The sequence below is a fragment of the Centrocercus urophasianus genome, unplaced genomic scaffold (assembly GCF_019232065.1).
Source record: "Centrocercus urophasianus isolate 14NV4802_14NV808 unplaced genomic scaffold, USGS_Curo_1.0 seq_759, whole genome shotgun sequence".
NCBI classification, from domain to species: domain Eukaryota; kingdom Metazoa; phylum Chordata; class Aves; order Galliformes; family Phasianidae; genus Centrocercus; species Centrocercus urophasianus.
The window spans coordinates 698-28405 of NW_024885376.1; the positions used below are offsets into that span (position 1 = coordinate 698).

The 27708-nt window shown below is 37.0% G+C and overlaps 1 protein-coding gene across 1 annotated transcript in view; it reads left to right on the top strand.

Moving 5' to 3' along the window:
* Positions 1 to 1403: 1403 nt before the first annotated feature.
* The window catches only part of LOC122171000 (ADAMTS-like protein 1), a gene marked incomplete at its 5' end in the record, with an annotated part of 33974 nt that continues 7669 nt past the window's right edge, over positions 1404 to 27708 (top strand). The window contains 6 exons of the mRNA XM_042838313.1: positions 1404 to 1469; positions 2269 to 2343; positions 4738 to 4895; positions 14090 to 14201; positions 15078 to 15216; positions 25801 to 25851. Coding sequence (XP_042694247.1) covers positions 1404 to 1469; positions 2269 to 2343; positions 4738 to 4895; positions 14090 to 14201; positions 15078 to 15216; positions 25801 to 25851 — 601 coding nt within the window. The remainder of the gene's footprint in view (positions 1470 to 2268; positions 2344 to 4737; positions 4896 to 14089; positions 14202 to 15077; positions 15217 to 25800; positions 25852 to 27708) is intronic.

The following is a 27708-nucleotide window of genomic DNA, read 5'->3' on the forward strand; positions in this document are numbered from 1 at the left end:
TCCCTTCCCTTCCCTTCCCTTCCCTTCCCTTCTTTTCTTCTACTAAAGAAGATTACTTTAGAATTGAATTACAGAAGTTGCTGAAAGCTGAATAAATATTTATCAGATCACTTTTGCCATAGTTGTCGAAAATAGATGCAATTCTGGCTTAACATTCAGCATCAATAGTAATGGAAAAATAAAAATAAAATAAAAATACACTTTTACCAAGGGAATTGATAGGTTTATTTGGACCAAATTCAAGTTCAGGATCTAAAAGAAGAAATTTATCTCTCAGGATACCTGATTCATGTGCCTGACATAACATTTGCTTAGATCCCTTCATCTTTTTCACAGCTCCAGACCACTGTGCTCTCAGTTATGTGGGACTCCTCCTTTCTTCCCTATATCTTTTCTGGAGGAAGCCAACTCCCCGCTAACGTACTTCACACCTTTTCCCCAGAGTGTTCCACATAGCAGCTCCACAATCTGCCTCCTCAGGAAATTACCCCTAAGCCCCCACTGCTTCTGTTTTGTGAAAACAGGAAGCACAATGATAAGCAGAAATCTCACTGAGCATTCCTTTTCACATAAAGTGGGCTAGGATTTCACATGCACAGCAACAACAAGATTAGGTGAAGTATAGTTCTAGTAGCACACAGAGGCAAAAGAGACATTGAAGGAATATATGATATACAAGCTTGCATGACCCTTAAAATTCCTGATTTTACTGTAACATTGAGTTGTTAACTCTTGAGCACAGAGCTTATGACTGAGAGACCATTAAATAATAATAAAGTCCTGTTTTTAACAAGGGTTTGTAAGAAGGCAATTAACACATTTTCTGAAAAAGCAGAATTATTATTTTTCCAATATTTCATTCTAATAAAAATGATATATACAGCAAGGAGATGATATATTCATGTTTGTTGCTTTTTTTTTCACCCCAGATTGGATTAAAGCCATTTATCTTACTTGGTACCATCTTGAATATCAGTGCCAAAGTGGCAGCAATAAAATAAACAGTAGAGTATCAGCATTTAGTAAATTCTGCCAGACTTGAATGCTTGTTTTCTCAAAAATAAAATTTGAAATCTGTATTAAAATGAAAGATGTATGTTTTTGTTCATTACTGTGATAACAGCACAAACTGTGCTGAGGAGAGTTTAACCACGCTGCTTCGGAAGTCTTAGGAAGCACTTGATAAGTTGAGCAAAGATAACAGATCAGATTTTGAAAATGGAGTTTGATTAAATATTAAAATAAACTTCCCTGCTTCACCACCATGCACTTTTATGGATTATGTGATACAAATGTGAGTACAGTTCTTATGAACAGATAGTGAAAGAGGTGTTGTTCTTCTCATGTGTACCACTGCCCCAAAAAATCTGTTAGTCATGCTTGTTTTTTGTCCCAATTTGTAGTAATAGAAGGAGACAGAAAGAACAGGGAAAGGAGAAGAGACAGTCTAAATCAGCAGATTAGACCAGGTCAGTGTCCTCTGGGCGTCCAGTCCAGTAGCCTAGCTTAGAATTTGGAGTCTTTTCTAACATCATGTCACACCTTCACCTGTCTTCCCTCAGAATATTACAAAGGTTGCTAAATTTTAAGAAATGCTGGCCAAATCAGCTTTCACAACAGCATGTACTGAGCATCTAGTTCACTCTCAGTTTACAAAGCTACAAAGATCTCAAATACCCATAGGTACAAGATCTTGCTCTAAGACATGACAGTCTAATTGGCCTCTGTTTTTCAGGGGCTTTCTGTTAGTGAGGTAGAAAGAGAAGCAGAATTATAATAATTCTAGTCATTGTCATAAAAGATGTGAAAGAGAAGGCATGTGTGAGCAGTTGGAGACTGCCATGGAACATGGGCAATGGGTCATGGAGAAGCTGTAGATTCCAGCTGGGAAAGCTGAAGGGAAGGACAGTTTTGTTGAATATCAAAATAAACTTATGCTTCCCTGCTTCACTACAACAACCTGTTAAGGAGTTGGAAGGATCTTAAGTGGAGTTATGGTGAAATAGATAGCTATTTGTTACTTTTGAAATAGTTGTAAATGAGTTGAGAATAAAGAAAATCAATGCACTTGAGTTCCTCAAAGTAGAAGATTTTTAGTGATGTTTAAGAGCAGGATTCTGTTTCAGAAATTTGTAGAGTTTTTTTTTTTTAACTTATTTCAGACACTGTTTTCTGATTTTTTTTTTTTAGGCTTCTATTTCACAATTTATTTGAAAACTGATGGGAATTTCTGTTTGTTTACTTCATGAATTTTTACCTTCCCCACAGTGGTCGATACAGTGGTTGCTATTCCCTATGGAAGCAGACATATTCGCCTCGTGCTGAAAGGACCCGATCATTTATGTAAGTAGAAAAAGTGTGCATTTGTTTAAGAAAGCCTTGCAAACCCGCAGTGCTCTGTTTATAGTGTGGTGTCTGGTTTCCCTCTCTGAAATCAATGATTTCGACACAGGGGTGAGTCCTGCCCTCAGAAGCTCTCCCTGGACCCAGTTACATCACTGATGCATGCTAATTTCAGAGCAAAGCCTGGCCAACATTTCAGAATCCTTTTCTCCTTGATAATTTTTCCATAATTTCTGTTTGCTTATCCTTTGGCTGGCTCACTTGGTGCCAAGTTCCTTTGTTTAAAATTAATAAAATATATCCCACAGAGTGAAGAAATATTGAGGACAGTAAAGTATAAGCTTCCCTACAGCCGAGCTTAGCCATCAGCTGCTCATGACTTTAACACATGTTTCTGTTATGATAATCTCTTTCACTCCAGTAGATACACAGACACAGAGAAAATTACAGTGAGAAGATCAACAGCAGCATGCAGATGTCAGACCATGCACTTTAGGAGTGATGTTGCTCCAGAGAGTGAAGCCCCTTGACTGCTACTAGCCCATCATTTGGTAGCTATAACACATTTTCCCTACTTTGCCTGACATGGAGCTGTGCATCGCAGAAGCCCCTCTGGGAGAAGAGTTTAAGTATTTGAGAGTCTACAGGAAGAGCTGAAGGCAAATCCATTTCTTTCCTGGATAGAAACTCCCTGCAAAAGAAACTCTTACTTTCCAATGCAGTAGCTATTCACAAACTGCTTTTTTTTTCATTGGCAGCAAACACAATAGTGTTAGTAAAAGGGATTTGCTGTAAGGAAAAAAAAAAAAAAAAGCCACAAACCAATGCCTTCGGACAGTACTGCGTAACATCTCAGAAGCACAAATTATTGTCAGGCAAATAGGACTGCCTTTCTCCTTTTCCAAAACTCAATAATGCCTTTTCTGCAGCAAGGACCAGTCAGAGCCCTATCTGCTTATCAGTGTAAATACAATCATGAGAGTCAGCAAAATCACAAAATCATTCCCAGACTTCTTTTGCCCAAAGTACTTACACAGAGTGGAAAGATAAGGGGTGGTTTTTCTGTACTGCTCAGTGTACAGTGCTTGTGTTGAGAAAGTAATAAAAATGCCATAATCCTTTAATGATTGTTTTGATTTAAAGCTATGAATAATGATCAGCAAATTACAGTTTATAAATTAAGAAAAAATATGTAATGTTTTTCTTCAAAGATTTGCATGTACTTCAGTTTTAAGTAGCCCTCTGGGCACACCAGCACTCTTCCAGTATGGCTGTTATTACTATCCCAGTAAACGGTTTGCATTCTTATTTTCTCCCCTCTCTTTTTTCTTGGTATAGACATTCTCTTCCTAGGTAGAAAAAAATTCCTTTTTTTCTGCTTTTATTTTTTTTTCCCTTGTGAAATTGACCTGTAAGACAGTTTAGAGAGAGATGAGAATGCAGGACAGTCTAACCTAAAGCTGTCTGCACTCAGGCCATATCACGTTTCAGGACAAATAAGATTTGAATCAGCAAGGTCTGCCTGAGTCATTGCTTAAGATTTAGATGAACTGCTCTCTGTAAACATGAATAAGTCCAGATACGTCTCTTTCTTGTTTCAGACGTCTCCATGAATCTTTCAGTTCAACCATCAAAGGATTTTATATATGTATGAGCTACAGTCTATTTGGGGATGGGAGTATTTTGCCCCATGAACTTTGGTTGTGGGAGAAGTCAACAGGAGGCCAATTACATATACACAAGTCTTAAAACCATCTTTATCCCTGGTGCATGCAGTCCTGTCCAGAAATAACTATAATGCCAAGTGTGTCACAAAGCAAGAGACTAGTCTTCCTGAAAACCAAGGAATTCATTAATATGGAGCAAATTCTTACTGACTGCCTCGGCAACATCCTTCTTGAGTTAATTCCCATGACCCATCCTGGAAACCAGCTTAATTACTGCTGTTATCTTCTTTTCCTTGTAATTGACAACTTAATACATGCTGATGAAACTATTTCTCCCATTTACACTCTCTCAAAATATTGTTCCATCACAGATTAATAGTATGGCCCCATCTAGAAAATTTTGTGTATAACTTCACAAATACATTTGAAAGGATTACAGCTTTTCATGACAAAATGCACCTTCACTTTGAATAATTATACAAAACAGCTTATTGGTGGACATGCTTTAGGGAGTACTCTGAACTTGATGCGAAGATAAACTTGATGATGGACCAGGTCCACACTGTGATTGTTAATTTCCATTTCAGAAATGATTTATGTAATCGCTAATTTAAGAAGAAAATCTACATCATTACCCTACCATTTTTATTTATTTATTCTGTTCTCAGTTACTGTTGTTTCGAATTATAATGCTCTGGATTCTTGTTAATTTGTTTGCATTTGTCAGATTTGGAAACTAAGACTCTCCATGGTGTTAAGGGTGAAAACAACCTCAGCTCCACAGGTTCCTTCATTGTGGACAATTCCAGCATTGACTTCCAGAAGTTTCCAGACAAAGAGATACTGAAAATATCTGGGCCTCTCACTGCAGACTTCACTATCAAGGTGAGGGTCATCAACCAAATGTGCTTCTTAAAGCAATATAAAATGACAAACGACACAAGATGTAGTAGAGAGATAAGAATTTTTTTTGTTTTGTTTTGTTTTGTTTTGTTTTGTTTTGTTTTGTTTTAATTTTCCAGTAGATACTTCCCACAAAGCCAAATCCAGTTTGGTTATTGAATTCTGTTTGTAATTCTTCATAACTAATTATCTGATGAAAGCTTCATTGAACACTCTCAGAGAAGAGACCAAGATGAACTCACTGCAAGAAATGTCAGATTACTTTAGAGATTGTATGCAGTTTGCTTAACAAATAGAAAGAAAGTCCATTATTTTTGTCCATAATTTGTGGGATTTATACCAGTGTAATTACATAAAAGACTATTAGAGAGTGGAGAATGGGATCCCCAACTTCCAAAGTAAGTGGGGTGACTTTGATAGGAAAGTCATTGTGTCATTTCAGAGTTCTGCTTTGTGTTTTGTTGGTAATAAGAATCAAATTGTTTCCTCCCATTAGACCATTTCTATTCTTCCAGGTAATATAAAACACATTGCTGGAAGCAATGCACACATTCCGTAGGAAAACACATACAAAAATGAACAATTGGGAATTACAATAAAATAAATTCTTTTCCAGTAGGTCCAAAGAACCTGAAGGATTTCAGCTGTAAAACTGTAAAACCTATATCATGTCCAGGACTACATAGGTTTTTACCATGGGCCCCAGAGGTAGATGATATTTGCTTTAGCCTAAAGATGATGGCAGCTAGCAGTTTGAACAGTAAACTGCAAAATTCAGTAGTTCATGGGATTTGGCTGAGCATAGAATTTATCATTTTGAGTGTGAGCAGAGCCCTGTGGACTGTCCTTTACCCCTCTTGGTATGATAGCAGCACAGAAATCAAGCAGAAATTATCAGGACTAGTTCTCAGAGAGAGCCTGACCTGAAGAATGCAATCTTTTTACTTCAATTCAGAATGACCATGCTTCAATAAAACGTATGCTGATCACCTCAAAATATCCAAAATACTGTACTACAGATTATACCCATATTGAAAAATAGTGATGTAAACAGTGCTGCTTACTTTTCATTACTTGGGCAGCTATGGATTAAGACTGCCTGCTTAGTTAAAGCATACCTGTTGCTGTGGACCAGAGGCACTGAAATGTTATCAAGGGGGCAGGACTGTGATTCTGGTGTTTACACTGTTCTCTTGCATGAGAGGGGGAAATAGCTTTATCCCTTGAAGCAAATCCTTCTCTATCAAAACAAGGTAAAGTACTGAAAAATTAGATGAAAGGCTTTACTGTGGTACTAGCAGGATATTTTTGGTCTGAAGATCTACTTGCCTGAAAAACAGTTTTTATGTAAACAGATCTAGATGAATTTGTGGCTGGATCAGAGCTGTGATTTGAGTGTCGTTATCTGCAGAATCACTGTTGTTCATTCTTTTTTGTTTAATCCGAATGTTCTCATCCAGTGAGGTCAAGTATACCTGGAAACAGCTCAAAAGTAGATTTGTAGTTTATTTGTAATGTAGAATGCTTTAAAATTGCAAGAAGATTCTTCATGCTGCTCTTGCAGGATCTGAATTGTATATCTGCTAAAATTCTTGACTTTGTGTTCTATACACCTTACAGTCTTTTCACAGGAGGTGTAAATAGTAAAAACAATTTAGTAAAACATCAGCTCTTTTTTTTTTTATGAAGGTGTTTTTTGTTGTTGTTGTTGTTGTTTTTTCCATTAAAAATTATCGGTTTTCATAAAATGTTGGTGAAATGAAGTTCAGTTTCACTTGGAAGTCTTGCTGACAGTGTGGCCTAGAGAACAGAGTAGAAATATCACTTAGTGAGTCTTGCGTTTCTCTGTCAGAACTGCTATCAATCTGTGTTTTTACCAAGGTCACATATTCATGTGTCTGTCCTGAAAAGCTTCCTCTGTCTGTACAATCTGATTCAGACAGAAAATAGAGAATCATGGAGTCATCACTTCCTTTTACATATCTGCAGAGTGAATTAAAACTGTCAGATGGGGTCTACAGACAACAGTATAAATTACTGACTGATTATTTAAACAACCAGCACTGTGAATTTGAACCTCTTGAGGTAGAGGATTGCTGAAACAGGGATTGCCAGGGAAGAGTTAGGGTTGGCAAAGCACAGGCTGTTAGGGTTTGTGTTACGATCTACATCAAAGTAGTTAGTGTCCTAGCCCTATGTTGGTTAAGTGTTGGTTAAGGTCTTCCACCAAAAGAGGCTACCTGGCCATATTTTGTGCTGGTTCTAAGGGTGTCTGCCTATTTCAGAGATAGTTTTGACTGTCTTAAGCAGAGCTACTGCTGAGACTAGGATTTTGCTGCTAGTTGTCCAACAAACCGTAGTTAAGATAAAGGTTGAAACTGGATGTGGAATTACAATGAACACTAGTCCCATCCATTTAACTCTTATTTCAGTTGTGGTCCAGACAAGCAGAAAGTACTGGTGAAAGAGGTTCATTTGATTAGAGTCTAGGTTAGCAAACAAAAAACATATTGGGGCTTAGTTTAGACTTCCTGGGACCTGCAAGGGCATGTAGGAGATCACACAGGTACATGCCAGCTGGCAGATGCTTTCGGACTCCATGGCTAGGGCCAGGACTGGATTAAATAATATCTTTTGAACAAGGAGTGATTTACCTTGCTTAATGAAAGAAAAATGTTGAAGGAACTACTCCTGCAAACTCTGATAGATTAGGGTTAGGATGTCTCTTTTATGAGCTAAAATTCAGTCTTTGTGAACAGAAATAATGAGAGCTAAAAGCTTAATTGCGGCTAAGTTGTATTATCTGTCTTCAGCGGAAAATGACCTAAGAACTTTGCTGAACCATGGGATAGCCCACTGGAATATGGTCATTTCATCATAAAACTATACTACTTCTTGTCACTTGCTAAGGTCATTTCTCTAGAGTGAAAACTGCAGGAAGTAACTCTTCAACAAGGCCTGCACAACTGGCTTTCATCAATCTGTGTTTCATTTCAGTACTTTTTTTTTTTTTTAAAACCTATAGTGTAGTTTCCCAATTTCCAAAAATAATACAACTTTTGTAATAATTTCTAGGTCAGGCCCACACATAATGACAAGCCTAAAAGGCAACTTAAAGTTTATTTATCTTGACTAGATAACCCTTGTGATAAATTTAGAAAAGTTATATATTTTTTCTCCTGTTACTGCAAATGTGGCAAAATGCATGGGAAACCATGTAGTAATCTTCCAAAAATTATGTATAATTTCTGTTTCACACTCACCTTTGTTTCTGATTCAATATAAATGATTTCATCTAATAGTTCTTTACGTGATTATTCTCCTAGTCTACACATTCCATTTAATCTGTATATTACGGAACTGCAGTACTAGGTCAAGTAAAAAGTGTGCTTCACTCGTGTTTCTGTTTCAGAGGACTGGTTTCATCTTCTGAAAAGACAAGTTCTAGAAACAGATCAGAGTTACCCTCTATTTTGCAGATTCTCCCTCTTGGTCCTTATGTTGCATTTGTTTAGCTATTTTTATTAACTCAAATGAGACAGTCCTTCAGGAATCTTTTACAGAGAATTTGTCCTTTTTACAACGTCTAGTTTGTGTTTTAGTTTGTGCTTTAGTTCCTCAATGAATTCACTTCATCGTGTAAAATAAGGGACATGTCTTATTTTAAATCTTAGTTGTAATTTTACTGACTCCATCTGTTTTCCCAGTCTATGAAACAGTAAATGATTATTACCTTTCCCCTTTCTCTGTGACTCCTCTATTTGAGACCTATATCATATCATGTATCTCATTCCTAATCTGAAGTATCCTACCACAATTAATTTCTCCAACTATCTATCCTGGTGCATACAATGATTGTCCTTATTTTCCTAATCTGTCCTTTTTTCTATTTCCACTGTTATGTTTATATATTCATAACTTTTTAATGATATGCATAGAAATGGAACTGTTGTTTAACATCAAATCAATGTGCAGTTTGATAAAATATGAAAATAATTGTTTATTTAATTAAGTGATTTAAATGATAAATATTTACGCAACTATTTAGGAACATGCAGAATTCCAAATGTCTTCATTCAAAAATCTGAACTACTTTTTTTCCACTTCTTAGAATCAATCTTCTATCCTTATACTCCTCAACTACTACTAGTGAAACTTCATGACCAGTGTCATGCTGAGCAATTACTGTTAAAATACCTTTCTCTCTCCAATGATTTTCAGCCAGGGGACATGAGAAAGACTGTACTACAATAAACTTTTTATGATCCCAGCAAGGAAAATAATGAAATATCAATATATTAATCTGTAAATCTATAAACATACATCATAAGCACATCATATATGTTGATTTGGAAGGTACTCCTCATCCTCATAGCCTCTACTTCATTAAAAAAGCATATGAGAAGCAAGTAACACTCCATTGGGCAGCCATAGCTGGGAAAAGAACCTACTAATCAAAGAATGAGTTCTGCAGAGTAGGACCTTTGAAGTGTTCTCAAAGTTTCACTTTTTACTACTGTGCATAATTTTTTTTCAGTAGCAAACTTGTTCAATTCACTGTCAATCCTTTATTCTATTCATTCAGGAATCTGGCTAACAGTATATGTCCTAGCATGCATCTCTGTGGGACTCCACAGTCCTTCTGCCACTATAAAAGCAGGCTGAATGACCTTTCTCTTTTGCCCAGGAATCAGTCCATGGCAAGATCTAATTATTTCATGTGAATTTTCATTTGACAAGGGAACAAGAAAAGTCCTGTCTCAAAGGATTCCTTGGTGAAGTAGATTGAGAAGCTTGGACAGCATCACTCTTCTCAGAGACCTATCTTTGAGTTCTGCTCTTTTTTTTAATTCCACCTATAAGCCTGGTACATGGGTAGAGATTACTGGTCTCATGAAGCATCTTCTAAATCTTCTGTTAAGATTTTCTGTCTTGCTTTGGTTTAAACAATAGCTCTTTCAGGAAAGTAAGCTAAATGCGTCATACATGATTTCCATTCTTGTATTCTTCAGAGGTTACATGGTACTACTGAGTGAATGCTTTTTGTATCTGGAGATTTGTTACCCTTAATCTTACATTCGTGTTTAAAATATTGCTGGTCTAAAATCTACCTTGACATTTTCATTTGACACAGTAGAGACAAATATTCATTTTCTATTGTTTTGTCAAGATGTATTGTGTGTTTTTTTCTGGTATCCTTTAAATTTTCAAAATTGTCAGTTTCAAAAATCAATGACTTTTAAGTAACATAATACTTTGATGCCATTTTTTAATCCTTTTTCATCATTATAAAAAAATATTTTTGTGGCAAATATTGCCTTTTAACTTTTTACTTTTCATTTTTGTGAACTATATATCTCAATAGGATTTTAATTTTTTACATTAATTTCTTAGATATTGCCATGGTTAAATTATTGGTAATAAATATTCTGCAGTACAGACTAAGCATATTCAAGCTGCATTCTTTTATATGACTAATGTGATGTTAGTGGTGAAATGTTTTTTCCATGGGAGAGTAGGGTGTTAACAATAGTATCCACAAATTTAAGAAGAGATGCATCAGGGCAGGTTTTGGAATATTTGGCTTTGCTCTTGTTGTCTCCTCATTTCAGAAGCTTCTGCTTCTGTTGTCACTAGAGTAGTGAATTCTGTACAGATTATCATAGTTGATAGAAGTAGTAGCTAATCCAGTAACCTTTATTGCTGACAGCTATGCTAGCCAATTAATTGCATTGGCTTTTGTCTAGTTCTTCTTTTGGAAGGAATTCAGTTAAGATTTGAACCTTGAAAAAATTCTGTTTCTGTTTTCTGAGTATTACTTTAAAGGCTTTTTACAAATCATCGTATCAACCTAAAGGTGACCTTATCTACCTTAATCCTAGGTTGGAGCATGGTAAGCAAATTTGATTCAGAGATGTAGTCCATGGTAAATTGGAGACAATGTAATTTCACTGTGATTTCTCTATCTGGCCTAGAACCTGGATGGAGAAGTGGCAGAGAAAGCTGTCTTCCACTTAAAAACAACACAGGGCTGTCATGATCAAGAGATATAAATCCAGAAATGTACAGTACATATGTTCCCTGGAGCAAAAAGTCGAGAGTCTTTTCAGCACTCCAAGGCAATTAAAAGTCTAATTCAGAGGAATCATGGTGCCATCTTCTGTTATTGTGTTACACAATATGCTTGAAAAACTTCAGCATCTCTCCTTGTGTCTGTTATGTCATTTGAAACAAGCCTGTACAATTATTTTCCCTGACTCCTTTTTTGGCTTCAAGAACAAAACATGAACAGCAGCAAAATTCTTGCACGTCCTCTTTTCTTTTCAATGTAAAGTGTCACTGCATGAGAACAGGAATATCAAAGCACGCTAAGCAGAGAAAGTATTGTACTAAAGCTTTGGGTTTTCTGACCCAGCACAAAGCACAGAATTACATATGCCACAAAAGGACAGTTCTCCATGCTCTCATCCCCAGTTCCTTTGTATGTTATCTTAGAAGATTTCAACATTAAACTTGGCACTAATAAATCACACCCGAAGATTTGGGATTTGGCACTTGCAGAAAATATTTGTAATAATAATGTGGAAAAACCATTTAAGTTTCCTAATAAGCATGTTGGCCTGGAGTTAGATCATAATACACTAGATCAAGTTTCATAAGACAAAGGACAATATGCAGTAATAACCCCTTCCCTGTCTCCTAGTTTAGGACACACACTAGGAATAAGGGATACATTTTCTCCCTCCCCAGTACAAGAATTTTGTTAAATGTGAAAATATTTCTGAGTACACTTATCATGGATTGACCCCACAGTTAACATTGATAGTTTCTTGTTTATCCCTGCTGGTTATAAACCGCTGATTAAATTTGACAGTCACCAAAGCAAACAACTATTGTGTTCTTCAGCAAATGCAGATAAATGGTTCAAGCACATGCTGCCAAAATCAAGCATGGAAGGGCTGGGTTTGGTGGCTGTTGGTGGTGGTTTTGCTTCTGGTTGCTTTTTTGTGGGTTTTTCTTTTTGTTTGTTTATTTGTTTTTTGTTTTGGTTTGGTTTTTTTTTTTTTAATGGTTTCTTTATGTGAATTGATTGAATTTAGAGGCTTCGAGAGAAAGTTAATATAATACAAAGATTAAATCAGGTATTGCAGTTATGGTCACAAGAGTGCTCAGAATGATTCAAAAACATTATGCTGCCTTTTTATTTCAGATCAGAAGTTTGTTGCTTTCATTAAATATTCTGTGATTATCCCTCAAACCGGTACTGTTTTTTATCAGTTCCAAACATTGGCTGAGCAACATCTTAGACCTTTTGTGGTGCCATTCTAGATAATCTTTTACAAAATCCATTATAAAAAAAAACAGGTTACAAGCTATGATTTTTTGGAAGTATCTTTACAAGAAAAAAGTATATCTCTAGTTGCTAGTTGCAGTAATTTTAGACAGCTAATTTTTGATGGATAGACTGAGGACTGCGATTTAAACTAGCTCTTATAAGACTTTTGATATTCTTGGTGTTACAGATTGAGGGATGTGCTGTTGTTCTGAGCACTCCCAAGTTCCCTGAAACCTGGAAATCGAGGATGCTCCCCAGTGGATTGCAATGCCTAAATGTAGGGCTGATTGCTCTACAATCTGAGTTCTGCTGATGTCTGCTATCAATATGTTTAGACAGGATTTTATTTGCAAGCAAAATTAATGCCATTTTTTCTGGATCGGTGACCCAATGGCATAAGGATTCAACACTCACTGTGATAGTAAGAGGACTTTTTCAGCACTGGCATTTCTCATATCTAGCAGTGTGTTGCAAATATGGCAAGGGTCAAAACTCCAGATCTGAGTATTTCAATGTGTGAAAGCTAGCCTTGTGCAGCAAAAATTTCTTAAAGCACATAGCTGTCAAATGTCACATTCAGTCTTGCAAAGCTTAGGCTGATGTTTTGCCCTGGATCAAGATCTTAGCTTTAGAAAACTGTCAAACAAAATTGAAAAAGACATTTTTGCTGCATGGAATAACCATTTATTGTTCCTGTTCTGCTTACAGTATTCCTTAAAAAAATAAATGATACGGTGCCTGCTTATTTCACTTGCTTGTTCTGTATCATTTTAGCTCATAGCTATGGTTTTTTGCAATTCTTTCCTGCCTATGTTGTTATCATGGCCATATGAGTGACTTCCACCTGGAAAATATGGACTTCTGTCTTTTCTCTCTGTTGGAACTGACAGATACTTCTGCAGACACACCGGAATAGTCTGCAGGGAGATAAACTCTTTTGAATTCCTGATTTTTTCACGTGAACTCTTTTTCATCTCTTTCCTTTTATAGTAAGCTCTATGTGAGCTCTCAGTCTGTTCTTCATGATTCAGTGAAGACCCTATTACTGAGTACATCTTCTCAGTTTAAGACTCACTGATGATCCTTAAAAAACAAAGGGTAAGAGCAGAATTCTCCCCAGTCAAGTCTTTTTCTGCACACTTAGATATGAGACCTCCCTGAATGGCTTCCAGCACAGCAGAACATTTTTCCCAGGAGTGCATGAGGCTTTCATGAGCCCAGAAAGACCCTTCTGAATTGTGTGATTAATGCACTGTCCTCACACAGGGAATTAGATATCCTGTTTCTGACAGACAAACTTATTACGATATTAAGCCATGCAGAAGGCCTCCCATTTGCTGAAGAAGCTGTATTGCTACAGCTGTATTTTTTTTTTTCCTGTTGGGAGTATACGTCACTGTTTAATTAGAAAAGGGCAGCCTTAGTCTCAGCGGGCCAGATCTCTTTCAGCCCTCAACATATTCTGCAGTATTTTCATCTTCTTCCCTCTCTTCAAATTTTACTTTGATTTGTAGTCATGTTTCTGTCCATCTACAGAAGAAAACAAAACAAACAACCAGATTATACTGTCAGACCAATTTGTCATATTTTTGCTTCTGTTTTTCAGTCTAGATTTTCATGATGTCTCTTTGTTTTTGGAAAGAAAGAAAAGTAAGGACAGATTGAAAGCAATGTTTCCTAAACAATGCAACTTGTTGAAAATGTAGAAAGAAGGCAGTACTGAAATACTTTTAAGTTCTCCTGAAAAGAAAAAAAGAGAAAACATAATGATAAAATACTACTGAGAGCAGGAGTTTGGTGTTAATATTTGGTTCACTTTTTATCTTTGCATCTTTTTCAGATTGCCTATGTTGGTGCTGCTGACAGTTCGGTCCAGTTTATCTTCTATCAGCCTATCATTCATCGATGGAGAGAAACTGATTTTTTCCCTTGTTCAGCATCCTGTGGAGGAGGTAAAAATTTACCACTGTATTCCAGAAATAGTCATATACATGTAATATCTGTTCCAGCTTCTGAACTAAGTCCTTTAAAATAGGCAAAATCTATGCATGAAAGTATTTACAGCTAAGGAAGGGAGAGGTGTAATAACAATTATAGTATTCTTTGCATTTTTTGTGTAGTTTGGACTCTGTACTTAATGCATTTGAATATCCACATGATCACACTTCATGCTACAGCTGTCAGACATAAAGGATTTATGGGATTTGGACCCATCTGGAGTCACTGGATGTCTCCCTTCTTCATTTCTCACTATCACTAATCAGCAGCTTTACCCTTCTGAAATGAAACTGCATGTAAGATTCTCAATGTGCAATAAATCTCAGACTTTATTTTTTCTTTTTGTTTTAGATTTCTGATTTTGTATATGACCATAGCTGTTACCTTTGGTTTCTTACTGCACGTAATTTAGAGCAGGCAAGATCATGTTTGTTCAGTGTCTGCTACATCCTCCTAACATTTTGAGAAGAACGTCTTAAACATCTGAAGAACATGCCTCTTAATAAAATGGATGCAAGTTTTTGCATTACATTTAAGCACATCCTGTGACCAGTTAGGAGGAGATCTGAAACTACAGAAATCATCAGCATTAGTGACTATTTATCATTTGATCCAGCATTTTACCTATTTAACATTTGAATATTTTATGATGTGTGAATTTTTGTAAATGAAACTGTTGTTTTTAACCTTGTCTGTAAAATTGTAGCTGCTGTGTCCAAAATCATGCATATTTTCAGCTAGCCTTTTACGAAACCAAAACTTAGATGTATTTCAGGCAGAAACAAGAAAAACACTACATCACATGTTATTTCTTCCACTGTGCATTGCAGGTTATCAACTGACTTCTGCTGAATGTTTTGATCTGAGAAGCAATCGGGTAGTAGCAGATCAATACTGTCACTATTACCCTGAAAATATCAAGCCAAAGCCAAAACTTCAGGAATGTAATCTGGATCCTTGTCCTGCAAGGTCAGTTGGTTCTAATCTTAAGAGTCCAATTTAAAAATGTAAAGTTAAGAAAATATTTTGTTGCTAGTGTTGACTATGTCATTCAACCTTCTTCTTATCCTCAGGACCTGTTCTGTAGAAAAAGATCTTAGTTAAGCACCTGCACATTACTAGAACTGGATTTGCAATTGGTTGTTTCTTCCCCACAGATTGCATTTTGCCTCATTAATCATAAAGTGAGAGGAAAGAAATTGACTATCATCAACACACATCTCTTAGGTCTTAGTGAAATCGGGTAAAAATGTTGTTGGAAAATGGTTGTCATCACAATTAGAGGAATCAGAGGTGTTCTTTTTTAAATTATTATTATTCATATATATGATTTCTTCTTGATAAAAAATATACTTGCAGTCGTGGCAGCTTGTAAAAAACATAACATAGGGATTTGTTGCAACTTGGGCCTGTGCACAAGACCCTCTCCACTTCCATGCCAAACATTCTTCCTCAAAAGATTAATAGTAAAAATATCAAGACCATGGAGGCAGGTTTCCCGTGTATAAGAAGAGGAACAAAACCACAAAAAGGACTGGTCTTTTGTTGCACTGACTACCCTGAACTTCAGTAGAAATCAGTCTGTAACCACTCGCAAACCGCAAGCATTTATTTGTGTAATCTAAACCTCTTGGTCCTCTTGTGTGGCTTTGCTAAAAGACATTTGAGGGCTACTCAGCAAGCGCACATGAAGAAATGCCCATTTATTTATCTCCTTTCTCTCTAGAATAGTTCTGTGTCAAGTTTGATAAAGAGTTCACAATCAAATGTCACATGAAAATATGTTATAGCCCTTCAAACTACTGGGGGTTGCCATAAGAAAAAAAAAGTAGCCAGGAGAAGAAGAACGCTTTTAGAGACTTCTGGGATGATGTGTCTACCTGACTAGGGTAATTTCTTCCCATAACCAACTGTAACAGCTTCAGACTAGGTAAGCGTTATGACGTTATCAGAGCAGAACAGACCTGTCCAAACTCAAGATTTATTTTACCTCTTCTAACAAGCTTGCATTAAAGTTTGTTTTCATAACTATAGATAACACTCAGGTTTATCCATCACTACAGATACATTAAACTAAAATGTATGGCAGTTTATACTCCTTTTCTCTAGTAAATGCATTTTTAGTGGCAGCTCTTGTTGCAACTAATCAAAAGCTACAATTGTTATCATACAGTTAGAAGTGAAAATCTCCTCAAATTAAGAAGTGGAAATACCAAATCTCAAAATTCAGTATTGTTTCATTTGTATTGCACATTCTTTAACTTACATATTTTATCATCTATTTCATTAGGAAGCCTTAAGTATATCACATAAAGAATGCAACTTTAATAGGGCTTGTGAAAAGCATTTGCTGTTGAGCATGTAGAGATTGCCTACTCACAATGCAACAAGACTATTTTTATTTAGCAGTGTTCTGCCCAGTTCAGTATTTAGTTTCACTTGTTCTAGTTCATTCCACCAAGTATACGTATATATATATAATATAATACAATATAATATAATATATGTATATGTAAAAAAGATTTTTCTGGTTACTTAAATATATTAATAATTCCATTTAGAAACTTTACTGTAGAAAAGACCCTATATGTTTTCCTTGGTGGTTTTCTCAAATCAAAAATGGTGTCTTTGGATTTTTTTAAGTAGATGTCAATAAGGTAGGTCTGATCAGGGAGACATATGTATGAGTGCCTCTGAAAACAGGGTTGCTGAAAGATGTGAATTAATATGAAATCTGTCTTTAAGATTCACCTTTCATGGTAGGTAGCAGTGAGAAAACAATTTTTTGTAGCTTTTTCTTTTCTTAAAGCCTAAGTTGCTTTGTTTTGTTGTTTTTTTTTTTTAATACAACTCTGAGTCAAATACACTATTTGCCTCAGGAATTTGTACTAAGGATTGTTTCCATACTTTTCCCAATAAATTTAAATTATGTGTGTAAACGCTAAGACAACTGCATAGAGGAAAAAAGAAAAAAATAACTTCTGGGCAGATTTCAGGAAGTGATTTTTGTTTTATATAAGACATACCAGGGCAAAGTTGTTGATATAAAGACCCTGAGGGGAAGGAAAGTCATTTAGAAGCCCAGCTCTGCCATTCCGGGGTACAGGCAGTAACAGGAAGCAATTGGCTTTTTGGAAATATCCTCACAGAATGCCAAATTGCAAAACGTTATTTTCAGAAGTGTCTTTGTAAAGAATTCAATAACCAACAATAGACAAAAAAAAAGAGAGGAAATCTGTGGTAACTTCTGGAATCTTGATGCTTTCTTACAGTCAAGAAGAGGGTAGGTAAGGCAGAACAACAGGACTTGGATTGCGGAGGAGGAGGCATCTCAGCACTTCAGAGCATTTGCTGTGTGTCAGCCATTCTGCCCTTCCAGTATAAAACAAGATCATAATTCTTTTTCCTGGCAAACTTAGTTCCAGCGAGGCATATCTGATTAGTGGTTGCTGACTCTTCTTATGGTGTGTCAGTGAATGCCTCAGAAAATGATTTTGGAAGACCACAGTGACACTGAATAAAACAACCAAGACAGAGAGGTTACATAAAAATTTTCAGCAAGGAATAGTCAGAAAGGGATAATAAAATGACTACTATGACTGTCACGTAAACTTCCAATTACTTGTCTCTTTAGGCTTAGAATGTGAAAACTTTTCACTTTATTGCGCTCATTATGAAAAATAGATAACATTGCTGGCATTATGACAAGTAAAAAAAAAAAAAAGAGAACGAATGTGGAAAATGAATCAATTTTTGAGGGGGGGTGGGGGGGATGGAAATAACAGTTTTTCACATAGAGGCAAAGCGGTGAGTGGAAGATTATGTCAATTTTATCAAGTCAATCCCCTTCGATGTGGCTGCATCCAACATTCTTATTTCAGGTGTTCACTTAATTGAAGTCTTTTAACTATCCAAAACTTCACACTCTTGAGGGTTTGGAAAAGTGTTTTTAGCTGTCAACAGTATCCTCCTGACTGATACGTTCTAATGAAAGGAGAAACGATTTTTTTCTGCTCTTAGAAAAAGAAGTCTGTTCAGACTTGACTTAAATGGGTGTGCTAAAGACATACAGGGCAAATCTGACGTGCTGTAAATTGAACATACCATTCCTTTTATAATTCTAAGGCATTCCTCTAAAAAGCAATTTTCACAAATGTGTTGAAGGTTTTTATGCCACTCATCACTGTGAGGTACTCTCTGGAGTAAAATCACTGCTGCTTCTAGATTTCATGTTCAGCTTTTAGGTTGCATTCCCAGGTGCATCGTTCTTTGTTTTTACTGATCTGTTCTGTTGTTTACATGATACCTATCTCTGAAGCACATTAATATGGGCTTCTCTGAGTCACAAAAGCTCTCCTGATGTTTTTACCAGGACATTTCAATGCTGTATAAAGATTTCCAAAGGCATCTTCAGCACAGATTCTAACTCATGCAGCAGTTGTCTCACAAACTTCACAATAGCAAGCCTCTAGCATGTGTCTGTTTTGTCACTTTGCTGAAAACGCCAGCCCATTCTGCACAGGCAGTAATTCTAGAATCTTCTAGAACATTATCAGTAAGCTTACCCACAGAAATAATGGTAGAACTGGTGTGAAATTTTTGGAAAACTCTGAAGTTCAAGCAAGATTTTCAGTACTCAGAGATCTGAAAGAATTATCAAACATGCAAGGTTTGTGGAGTTCTCCAGCAAAATTGCAAGCTTGTTTTCCTTCCCATCAGAGATTTTCTTCTCACATTTTCACTTAACTATTATACTTCAGTGATTCTGAAAACACATTGTAATGTGAACATAAATGCTGTTTCTTGGCAAACTTGTGCATCATAACTTTTATACACTTCATTCAAGAGAAACAGATGTGTGAGTGGTGAGTAAATATTTATGATTAAAAGGGCAATGCAGAGTATGCTCTTAATCAGCAGCAGAGCTCTCCTCACTTCATTACAAATTGTCACCTGAATCAGAAAATTGCTAAAAGCATGTTTTTTAGTTTGTTACTCTAAAGATTTTGAAGTAGACAGCAATTAAGAAACGAGTAACACAACAGTGCAGTGTTCCTATTTTCACTAGATTATTTTTGGAAGATGAATGAAACTGGAGTGAATCCATTTGCCTTTTCCCCCATCACAGCCTTATCTCTAAATTGGAGAGATATGGATTTGGAGGGTGGGCTGTTTGGTAGATAAGGACTTGGTTGGAAGGTCACAGGCAGAGGGTAATGGTCAATGGCTCTGTATCCAGGTGGAGTCCAGAAGTGGATGACATTCCCCAGAGTACTGGGACTTTTTAGTATCTTTATCAGTGACATAAATAATGGGATCAAGTGCACCATTAGCAGATTTGCTGATGACACCAAACAGGTTTTGCACTTGGGTAGAGGTAATCCCAGATATGTATACAGCCTGGGAGAAGGACTCCTTGAGAGTAGCTCTGCTGAGAAAGATTTACGGTTCTGTAGATAAAAAATGTAAGCTAACAGTGTGAGTTTGTCAGTGCGCTTGTGGCCTGGAATGCCAGTGGTACCCTGATTTGTATCAAAAGAGGAACGGCCAACAAAGCAGGGGAGATGACTGTCCCTCTCTGCTATGCCCTTGTGAGACCTCACCTGGAATACTGTGTCTGGATCTGGAGCCCTCAGCAGAGGAAAGATGTGTAGGTTTTGGAGAGATTTATATTAGATGTCAGGAGACACTTTTTAACTGAGAAGGTGGTGACGTGCTAGAACAGGTTAACCAGAGAGATTATAGGTGTCCTATCATTGAATGTATGGCCAACCCAGCCAATCTGGTCTAGCAGTTGGCAACCCTGTCTGCAGCATTGGAACCTGATTACTCTTGAGGTCCATTCCAATTCAAGCCATTCTATGATTCTATGCAGTGCTGGTGTGTCTTTCAAAAGGTGGGCAGAGCTTTATGATTTACACAGTAGCAGTCATATGTCTACAATGATGAGAGAGGTTTGAGACAGTGACTCATTTATTGATTGTTGACTTTGAGTGGGATATGTGAAAGATTTTAATTTTCACATGAAATATCCCAGATACTCCAGATACTGGGCTTTTTGGCAGTATCTCTGTTTATTGCATGGATATAAGACCTTGGTCATAACAACACCCTTTCCCGAAGTCTGCCTCAGACAAGCAATCACTTTTATAGATTTACATTTTTACTTAAGTTCTTAATTTGTTGAAGAAGTTGAGAAGGGTTTCTGTCTTACAGAGTTCTCTGAACCTTGGTTTCCTCTGCTTACTGGATCTAGTCTCAATTTCCACAGCCAGTCATAGATTCTAAAGACAGACTTACCAGCTACAAACAGCAGTTCCATGGAGAGATGAGACATGAAGGTTTTATCAAAACAGAGGGTGAAAAAAGCCTTTTGCAGTAGCATGGCTGAATTTGCATGTGCTACAGAAGTTAGATTGGCATTGGCAAAAAGTGTGCAGCCTGCAAATGAGAGAGCATAGTCAACAAACATCAGTCATCCTGCTTACAATTTATTTTTAACCAGTCAAAATGATACAGAGGAACTACCTAAGCTGCAAGAGCTAAGGTAATGCATTTTGCATAAAAAATAAGGAAGAAGTTTAATAGGTGAAAAACAATTCAGAGCAGTAAGAAGGGAATCACTGTGTAAGTTTTCAGGAAGGCTAATTGGAAATCATGATACATGGAGAAGAAATGGCAGTACATATGTCTCCAGACACAGATGTAGGTGAAGAATGAGCTGATAGCACTGGAAATGTTCTGGTAGTTGTAACCAGAATCAAGTAAGTTCAAGTGTAGGTTAAAGACCATCTGCAGATACTCCTAATGCATAAAAAAGCAATTTTCAAGTCAAATAGGCAAAAACTAGAATTCTTGGGTAGGGCAAAAGGCATTTAAGTTAAGCTATAAAATGAGTTTGTCAGAACAGGCAGGAAGGGTGGGCCAGGAAACATCCATCAGAGCAAAGATATGAATAGCAGAGCAAATTCAGGAGGTAATTTATATTAAAGAAAGACAAAAGATAGGCAAAAAAAAAACCTGTCAGGATTCATCAGGTAACAAACCACAACTAAAACCTTGTACTGTAATACGCATCAAAAAGAGGTATCTGTCCATCCAAGATGAAGTTATGGCAAATAGTCTGTTTTATTACACCCTTCATCCAGAAGAGAAGACAATTACAGCAAGTAGTAAGGTGGTCAGTAAAAGATATTTGCACTGGATAGTCCATTGTTAACATAACAAATTTCTGTACTTGCCTCAATCAGTCCTTATCCAAACCACCATAAAATATTAAGCAGAACTAAAAAGGTGGAAATTTTCAGAAGCACTACGGAAGTGATGCAACAGGACGTAAGTATTTTTCCCGCTTTGAAGTAATAACATCTATTTCAAGTTCTGTAAAGAGCTTAGACTTCAGTAGTCTGTGGTAGTGATAAGTAAACAATGTTTTCTAGAATTTCAAGTCTGTACACCATGAGGAAGTAATTTATTGCAAAGATGAAATATTGTGCTGAATTTTCTGTCTAAAGTGGGAAATTTCTGGAGGGTGGCACAAAAATATAGCTTCCTCAACAATATCTTGCATTGGTTGATTAATGAGAGTCTATTTGAAACATGTTTAGGTAGGGGACAGTTGCCTTCTACCAATCTTCAAAGATGTAAAAATTGTTAAAAACAGAATACATCGTAAATCTTCAAGTCCCATACTGATAGAGTGCAATATCAAAAACTAATAATAAAATCACTGATACCTAAAGGAATAAGCACAGTGGAATTCATACTGGTTGTGTATCTGAGTATTACAACATGCAGTACTTGCAAAAGTAAGTATTCAAAAACCAGCATTACCTGTACAAAGGTATTGCAGTAGATGCCATCAATCCTAGCTCTGAATAAAAGTTGTGATAATTTCAAAGACCAGCATATGGAAACCTTAACAGATACCATCTTTTTAAGGATCTGATTATCTTTTTCTCAGAGCAGACAGTGATCTTGTAGCAAAAGGTGACATTATCACTCTGTTTTATTATTACTGAGCACTGTGCCAAGTGGGAGCAGTATCACATACCACTCTAGGTGACAGGATTTGTAGAATTAAATTTGAGACTTTTTCACAAGCCTGTAATCTGTCTAGTGATAATCAGAGCTCTCATGGGGTTAATTGCTTGGTTGCTAAATCTTTGTCTTGTCATACATGATGAACTTTTTCATATCTCCCAAGTATTTCCTTTCACTTCATAAGTTATTGTATGAGTCCCCATTGGGAAAAAAAGGAGCAATTCTGGGCAACAGGGAGTGTGGTCAGCCCTTCTCAACCCCCAGGTGTCTGCTAGCTTGGCAGATGCTGACCCAAGAGCTATGGACATGTGGAAAAGGGAGGTAGGAAGGACTGACTCATAGTCCAGGAGAGTTATCAGGGAGCTACAGAACAGAGATGTTCAAGCCTGCCATTTATGCTAAAGGGTTAGCTTAAGTGAAGAAAGTATGTGTGGAGGAATACTTTCAAGGAAAGCTGCTGCAGGCATTTGTCCCAGAGGAAAGCCAAATATTTGCACGGATGGCAGACCTGGGTACAACACACCCACCTCTGGCATGTGCAGTTCCAGCTCCAGCTGAACATATGCCTTGGAAGAGCAATTGCACTGTCATTGCCTGTACTCAGAAGGAAAACAAACCAATCTGCAGAATATATGAAACAACTTGTAGGTCTGAGAGACATGAGAGGTTTCAGACATGAGAGACATAACAGTTCTTCAAAATTTCTTCATGCTCTCCTGCTCCTTCTGCAGCAAGTTTGTTCTGGGTGTTGTGTAAATTAATTCAGTTTGCTACTTCAGAGCCGGACAGAAATCTCAGTGCAGTAGAAAAATTATTAGTAGCTCTCTCTGTTAAGCTCATTAGTAGCTTATTTAGCACATTATCCTCTTTATGTTGCCCAAATAATGTGCAGTGAACAAAGCCCATATCCTAGATCTTTTCCATATTTTTGTAGGATTATGATGTGTTGATAGGTTCATGGAATTTAAGCCACTCTGTCTACTTAAGTACAGATTCACCAAAATCATCTAGGAAGTACTTCTTCTATACTTCACTTAGGTCAGCTCTTTTTTTGTGAGCTATAAACACACATACACACTCAACAAAACAGTACATAAGAGCAGCTTATAAAGATGCAGTTGTCATTAGTGGTGTAATGACCATATGCTGTTCTGCTGTGCCTTCAAATTGATATTTAAAACCATAAATGTAACCTTTGCATATCAGTGTCAGGCACTTTGTCCTCACTCTGGCCGTGGAGCTTACCTGGATCTGTAAGAGCCAATGTGTGAACTTTTGGCAGCCCCTCACACGCACAAGGGCAGTGTCAATAATTCTGTGGAGCTTTATACCATTTACAGAAATGTACTTTATGAATGTAGAATTCTTTGAGTGTCAAGCCTTTCCAATGACAATATTAATTTAGTGCTTTGTAAATGTTATTTAGTCTTCATAACAGTGTTTGGATGTAGTACAGTTATTTCCATTGGAATGGCCTTGGATATTATGCATTCTAATACATGCAGGCCTGGCTTATGCATGCAGACAATGTTTATTAGAAAGAAAATATTTCTCACTGCAATGAGAGAGAAATGTTTTGAAATCTGTTTCTTTCTTAGGTACTGGATGCTTTTATAGTATAATTATTTCATTTCTGAACTTCGTATATTAATCTTTTCTCCAACCACTCCTAAGCAAACTGGTGAGCTGGAAAGTGCAAAAGGCTTCAGAGTAGATCTTCTGCAGCAGTGATAGAGCAGTCAGGAAAACAGCAGATTCTCAAAAGTATGAACCAAAAGAGAAAGGAAAATAAAATGAAAAATAAAAAGAAAAAAAGAAGAAAAAGAAAATGAGAAAAAATGGTTTCTTTCCATCTTTTTAAAATACATCTATAGAATTTCTCAAACTTTTGCAAGCATTAACCAGTCAAATAAAATCTGAAAAGTCTTGCTACCTGGCCATAGTATAAGTGGCCTATTTGTCTTTTTCAAAGTTTCACAGGACCAAATCTGTCATCCTCTTTTTGTGGAGATTTTGTGGAGAAAACAGTTTTCTCTAGATACAAGTATGCAGATGCACATAAGGGACTCCTGTGACTTCAGAGATTGATAAACTGATAAGGATCCATCCAGGTCTCCATGACGTGCTCACAGGGTTTCTGCACCTTTCGGCGCATTAGCTGGAAAATTCCAGCGCACTGACCTAACACTGACTCTTCACTGTGAAAACACAATGGAATCCATCCTTCTGTCACGGTCAAATTGCACAAAAAAACCCCCCTTAGTATATCGAGTCTCCTCTGAGTATTTAGACCAATTTACAAGGAACTATTTTGAGAATGAAGAATACTTTCTCTCTTCCCCCTCCTTTTCTCCTTCCTCCTTACAGAAACCCAACATAACTATCATCTCTCTTCTGTATAATACTCTCAAACACCACCCTCATTCTTTTCAGTGAGTCTCCTCTCTTTGTTACTTGGACAGGGACATGCTTTCTATTCTTTTACACCTAGTATTTACTGTTTGATGGTTCTGTCCACCTGCCCCCAAGTCCCCTATTGCACCCTGGCTTTCATAAAGGTGATATATGAGGTACTCTAGGCTCATGTTCGACATTAATAGTCATGTGAGATAATTGGGAGAGGGTGAGCATAGAGAGTTACTCTGAGTCAGAATCTATCAAAATGGAAAAGTATGACATTCCAGGCCAGCAGTTCAGTGAAATCTTGTATCTGAGAATATGTCAAGTGATATCCATCTTGCAGATTACTGACGTGATAACGGTTCTGATAATTGCTAGTTTTTATCTATATTACTGCCAAACTTGACAGTGCCAAAAAAAAAAAAAAAAAAAAAAAAAAAAAAAAAAAAAAAAAAAGAAAAGCAAACAGAAGCCCTGACAGGTTACTCTTCTCTCCAGCTCTTTCTGGCTTCAAGGAAAATCCAAATAAACAGACCAATTCTAAACATGAATAAAATTGGCTGGATTTAAGATGGAGAAATAGAACTGAGGATCTAAATTATTGCATAGGGATGCTTTCAGTTCCTAATCCCAGCTTCTACGAAAGCAGAAGTCTTATCTGAAGGGCAGAAACAACCACATAGTTACTAAAAATGGGCTTAATCTAGAGCTCTCTGAATTGCACAGAAGTTCGGTTATCTTCAGTACTTCAAATCTAAGTGTCATGTGAGAATTTTTTTTCTTATGACAGATTATAACCTAGAAATTCAAGTAATATTCAAAAAATTCATTTGGATCGTTTTGTGATAGTAGGCTGGTTCTTAGTAAAGAATTAGTATATTCATAAAAACAGTAGTTATTCATGATTTATTATTTAATGACTTGGAAACTGTAGGATGAAAGCGTATGTTTTAAATGTGGTAGCAACCACTTTTTTTTTGTTTTGGTTTGGTTTGGTTTGGTTTGGTTTTTGTAATGTTGTGTAAAAAGTTGTATAATGTAATCATTTAGTATTTATATTTCATTATGTATACCTTCTACTCAGAGGGTTGGCATTATTGTTCCTAACAGTGATGGATACAAGCAGATCATGCCCTATGACCTCTACCATCCCCTTCCAAGGTATGTAAAACAATCAACCAGATGCTAGGATTGGCTAATACATTTATTGTTTTTTCCTCTTCTCTGCAATTCTGCTTTACTCTCAAAATGAGATAATGCCTGCTGTTTTCTTTTTCCTGTGAACTCCTGCAGATTAGCCTAAAAATGTTCCACAACTAACCTGTTGTTGTAAATTCTATTGCTGCAGAACTGAAACAATATTCTAACTGAAGCAGTAGTGTGGCTTTATTAAGTGTGTGGTCCCTTTCTCTATCTTCCCACAGTATTCCCCCATCTCTTCATTTTTTTCTCTCACACTTTTCCCCTCCTTTACTCGTATCTGAACATGACTGTGCAATGAAATATCAGACCTTCTATCTCTCTGACGTTGCTGTTTCTTGCATGCTTATAAACCGTGAGATGTTGATTTCAGACAGTGTTGTGTCCTGATCCAGCAAACCTATGCTAAAGCCTTTCCCAGAGGCATTAATCTGTTGGCTTCTCTGGCAACTCAGAGATCAGGGACTGGAGTAGAATCAAGGCCTAATGCATATTATTAATTATCTCACAATTAAAATATCTTTAATGTAAGACTTGAGATTTTAATGAAAATAATTACATGAGCAATTACTTTTAAAGCAGGTAATAAGGCTGGTGCTGGTAAAAATGCTTGGTAAATGAGGGATAATAACCAGGTGGTTTTGAAAAACTGCTGGGACATGCAGTAGTATTCAGTTAATTTATTGTGTCCCATGATATCTATTATGCTACAGAAAAAAACCTCCACCATAACACTAGTCTCATCTTGGTGAGGAAATGGTCTCCCTCAAGTCACTGTGAGGATTTCCTTCATAATTGTACAAATGCAGTGTACTCACATTTGACATAGGGTCTATAGCAAATCATAAGCCTATCCAAAACTGACTGAAAAGATAAGAAGGAGAGTAGCTTATTTGACAAACCAGCTGCCATTCATATTAGCAATCTTTATGAGTGATGAGTCATTTCTAAGTGTATATAGGTTGCTCTGAAAGTATGCCTCCTAATTATTTCCATGGAAACAACAACAGGTGCAAATAGCACAATAACACTTTTTGATAGAGCAAGTTTTCAGCTACAAAACAGTTTTTCAACATAACCACCACCAGAAGCACTGCATTTTCCTCAGTGATGAAAAATGCCTGCATGCTTCATTTGTAACAGTGTGCACCAGTGGAGGTGACCCTTGTCACTGTTGCCACTGCTGAAATGCACAATCCACCACCTCACTGTGCTCATATCCTGTGCTTGACCTCCATAAACATTCACAAATGTTGGTGAATGTCATTGGGTGCCATTTTCCAGTTTTGGGCCCCAGTTTTGGGCCCCTCACTGCAAGAAAGATATTGAGACCCTGGAACGTGTTCAAAGGAGGGCAACAAAGCTGGTGAGGGGTCTGGAACACAGACCATATGAGGAGAGGCTGAAGGAGCTGGGAACGTTCAGCCTGGAGAAGAGGAGGCTCAGGGGAGACCTCATTGCTCTCTATAACTTCCTGAAGGGAGGTTGTAGTGAGCTGGGGGTCATTAGTGATAGGACCAGGGGGAATGGCTTCAAGCTACGGCAGGGGAGATTCAGGCTGGACATTAGGAAGTATTACTTTTCAGAAAGGGTGGTCAGGCACTGGAATGGACTGCCCAGGGAGGTGGTGGAATCACCGACCCTGGGGGTGTTCAAGGAAAGGCTGGATGTTGTGTTGAGGGACATGGTTTAGTGGGAGCTATTGGGAATAGGTGAACGGTTGGACTGGGTGATCTTTTAGGTCTTTTCCAACCTTGGTGATTCTATGATTCTATGATTCTATGATTTTTTCTGCACGGAGGAATTCAGTGCCACACC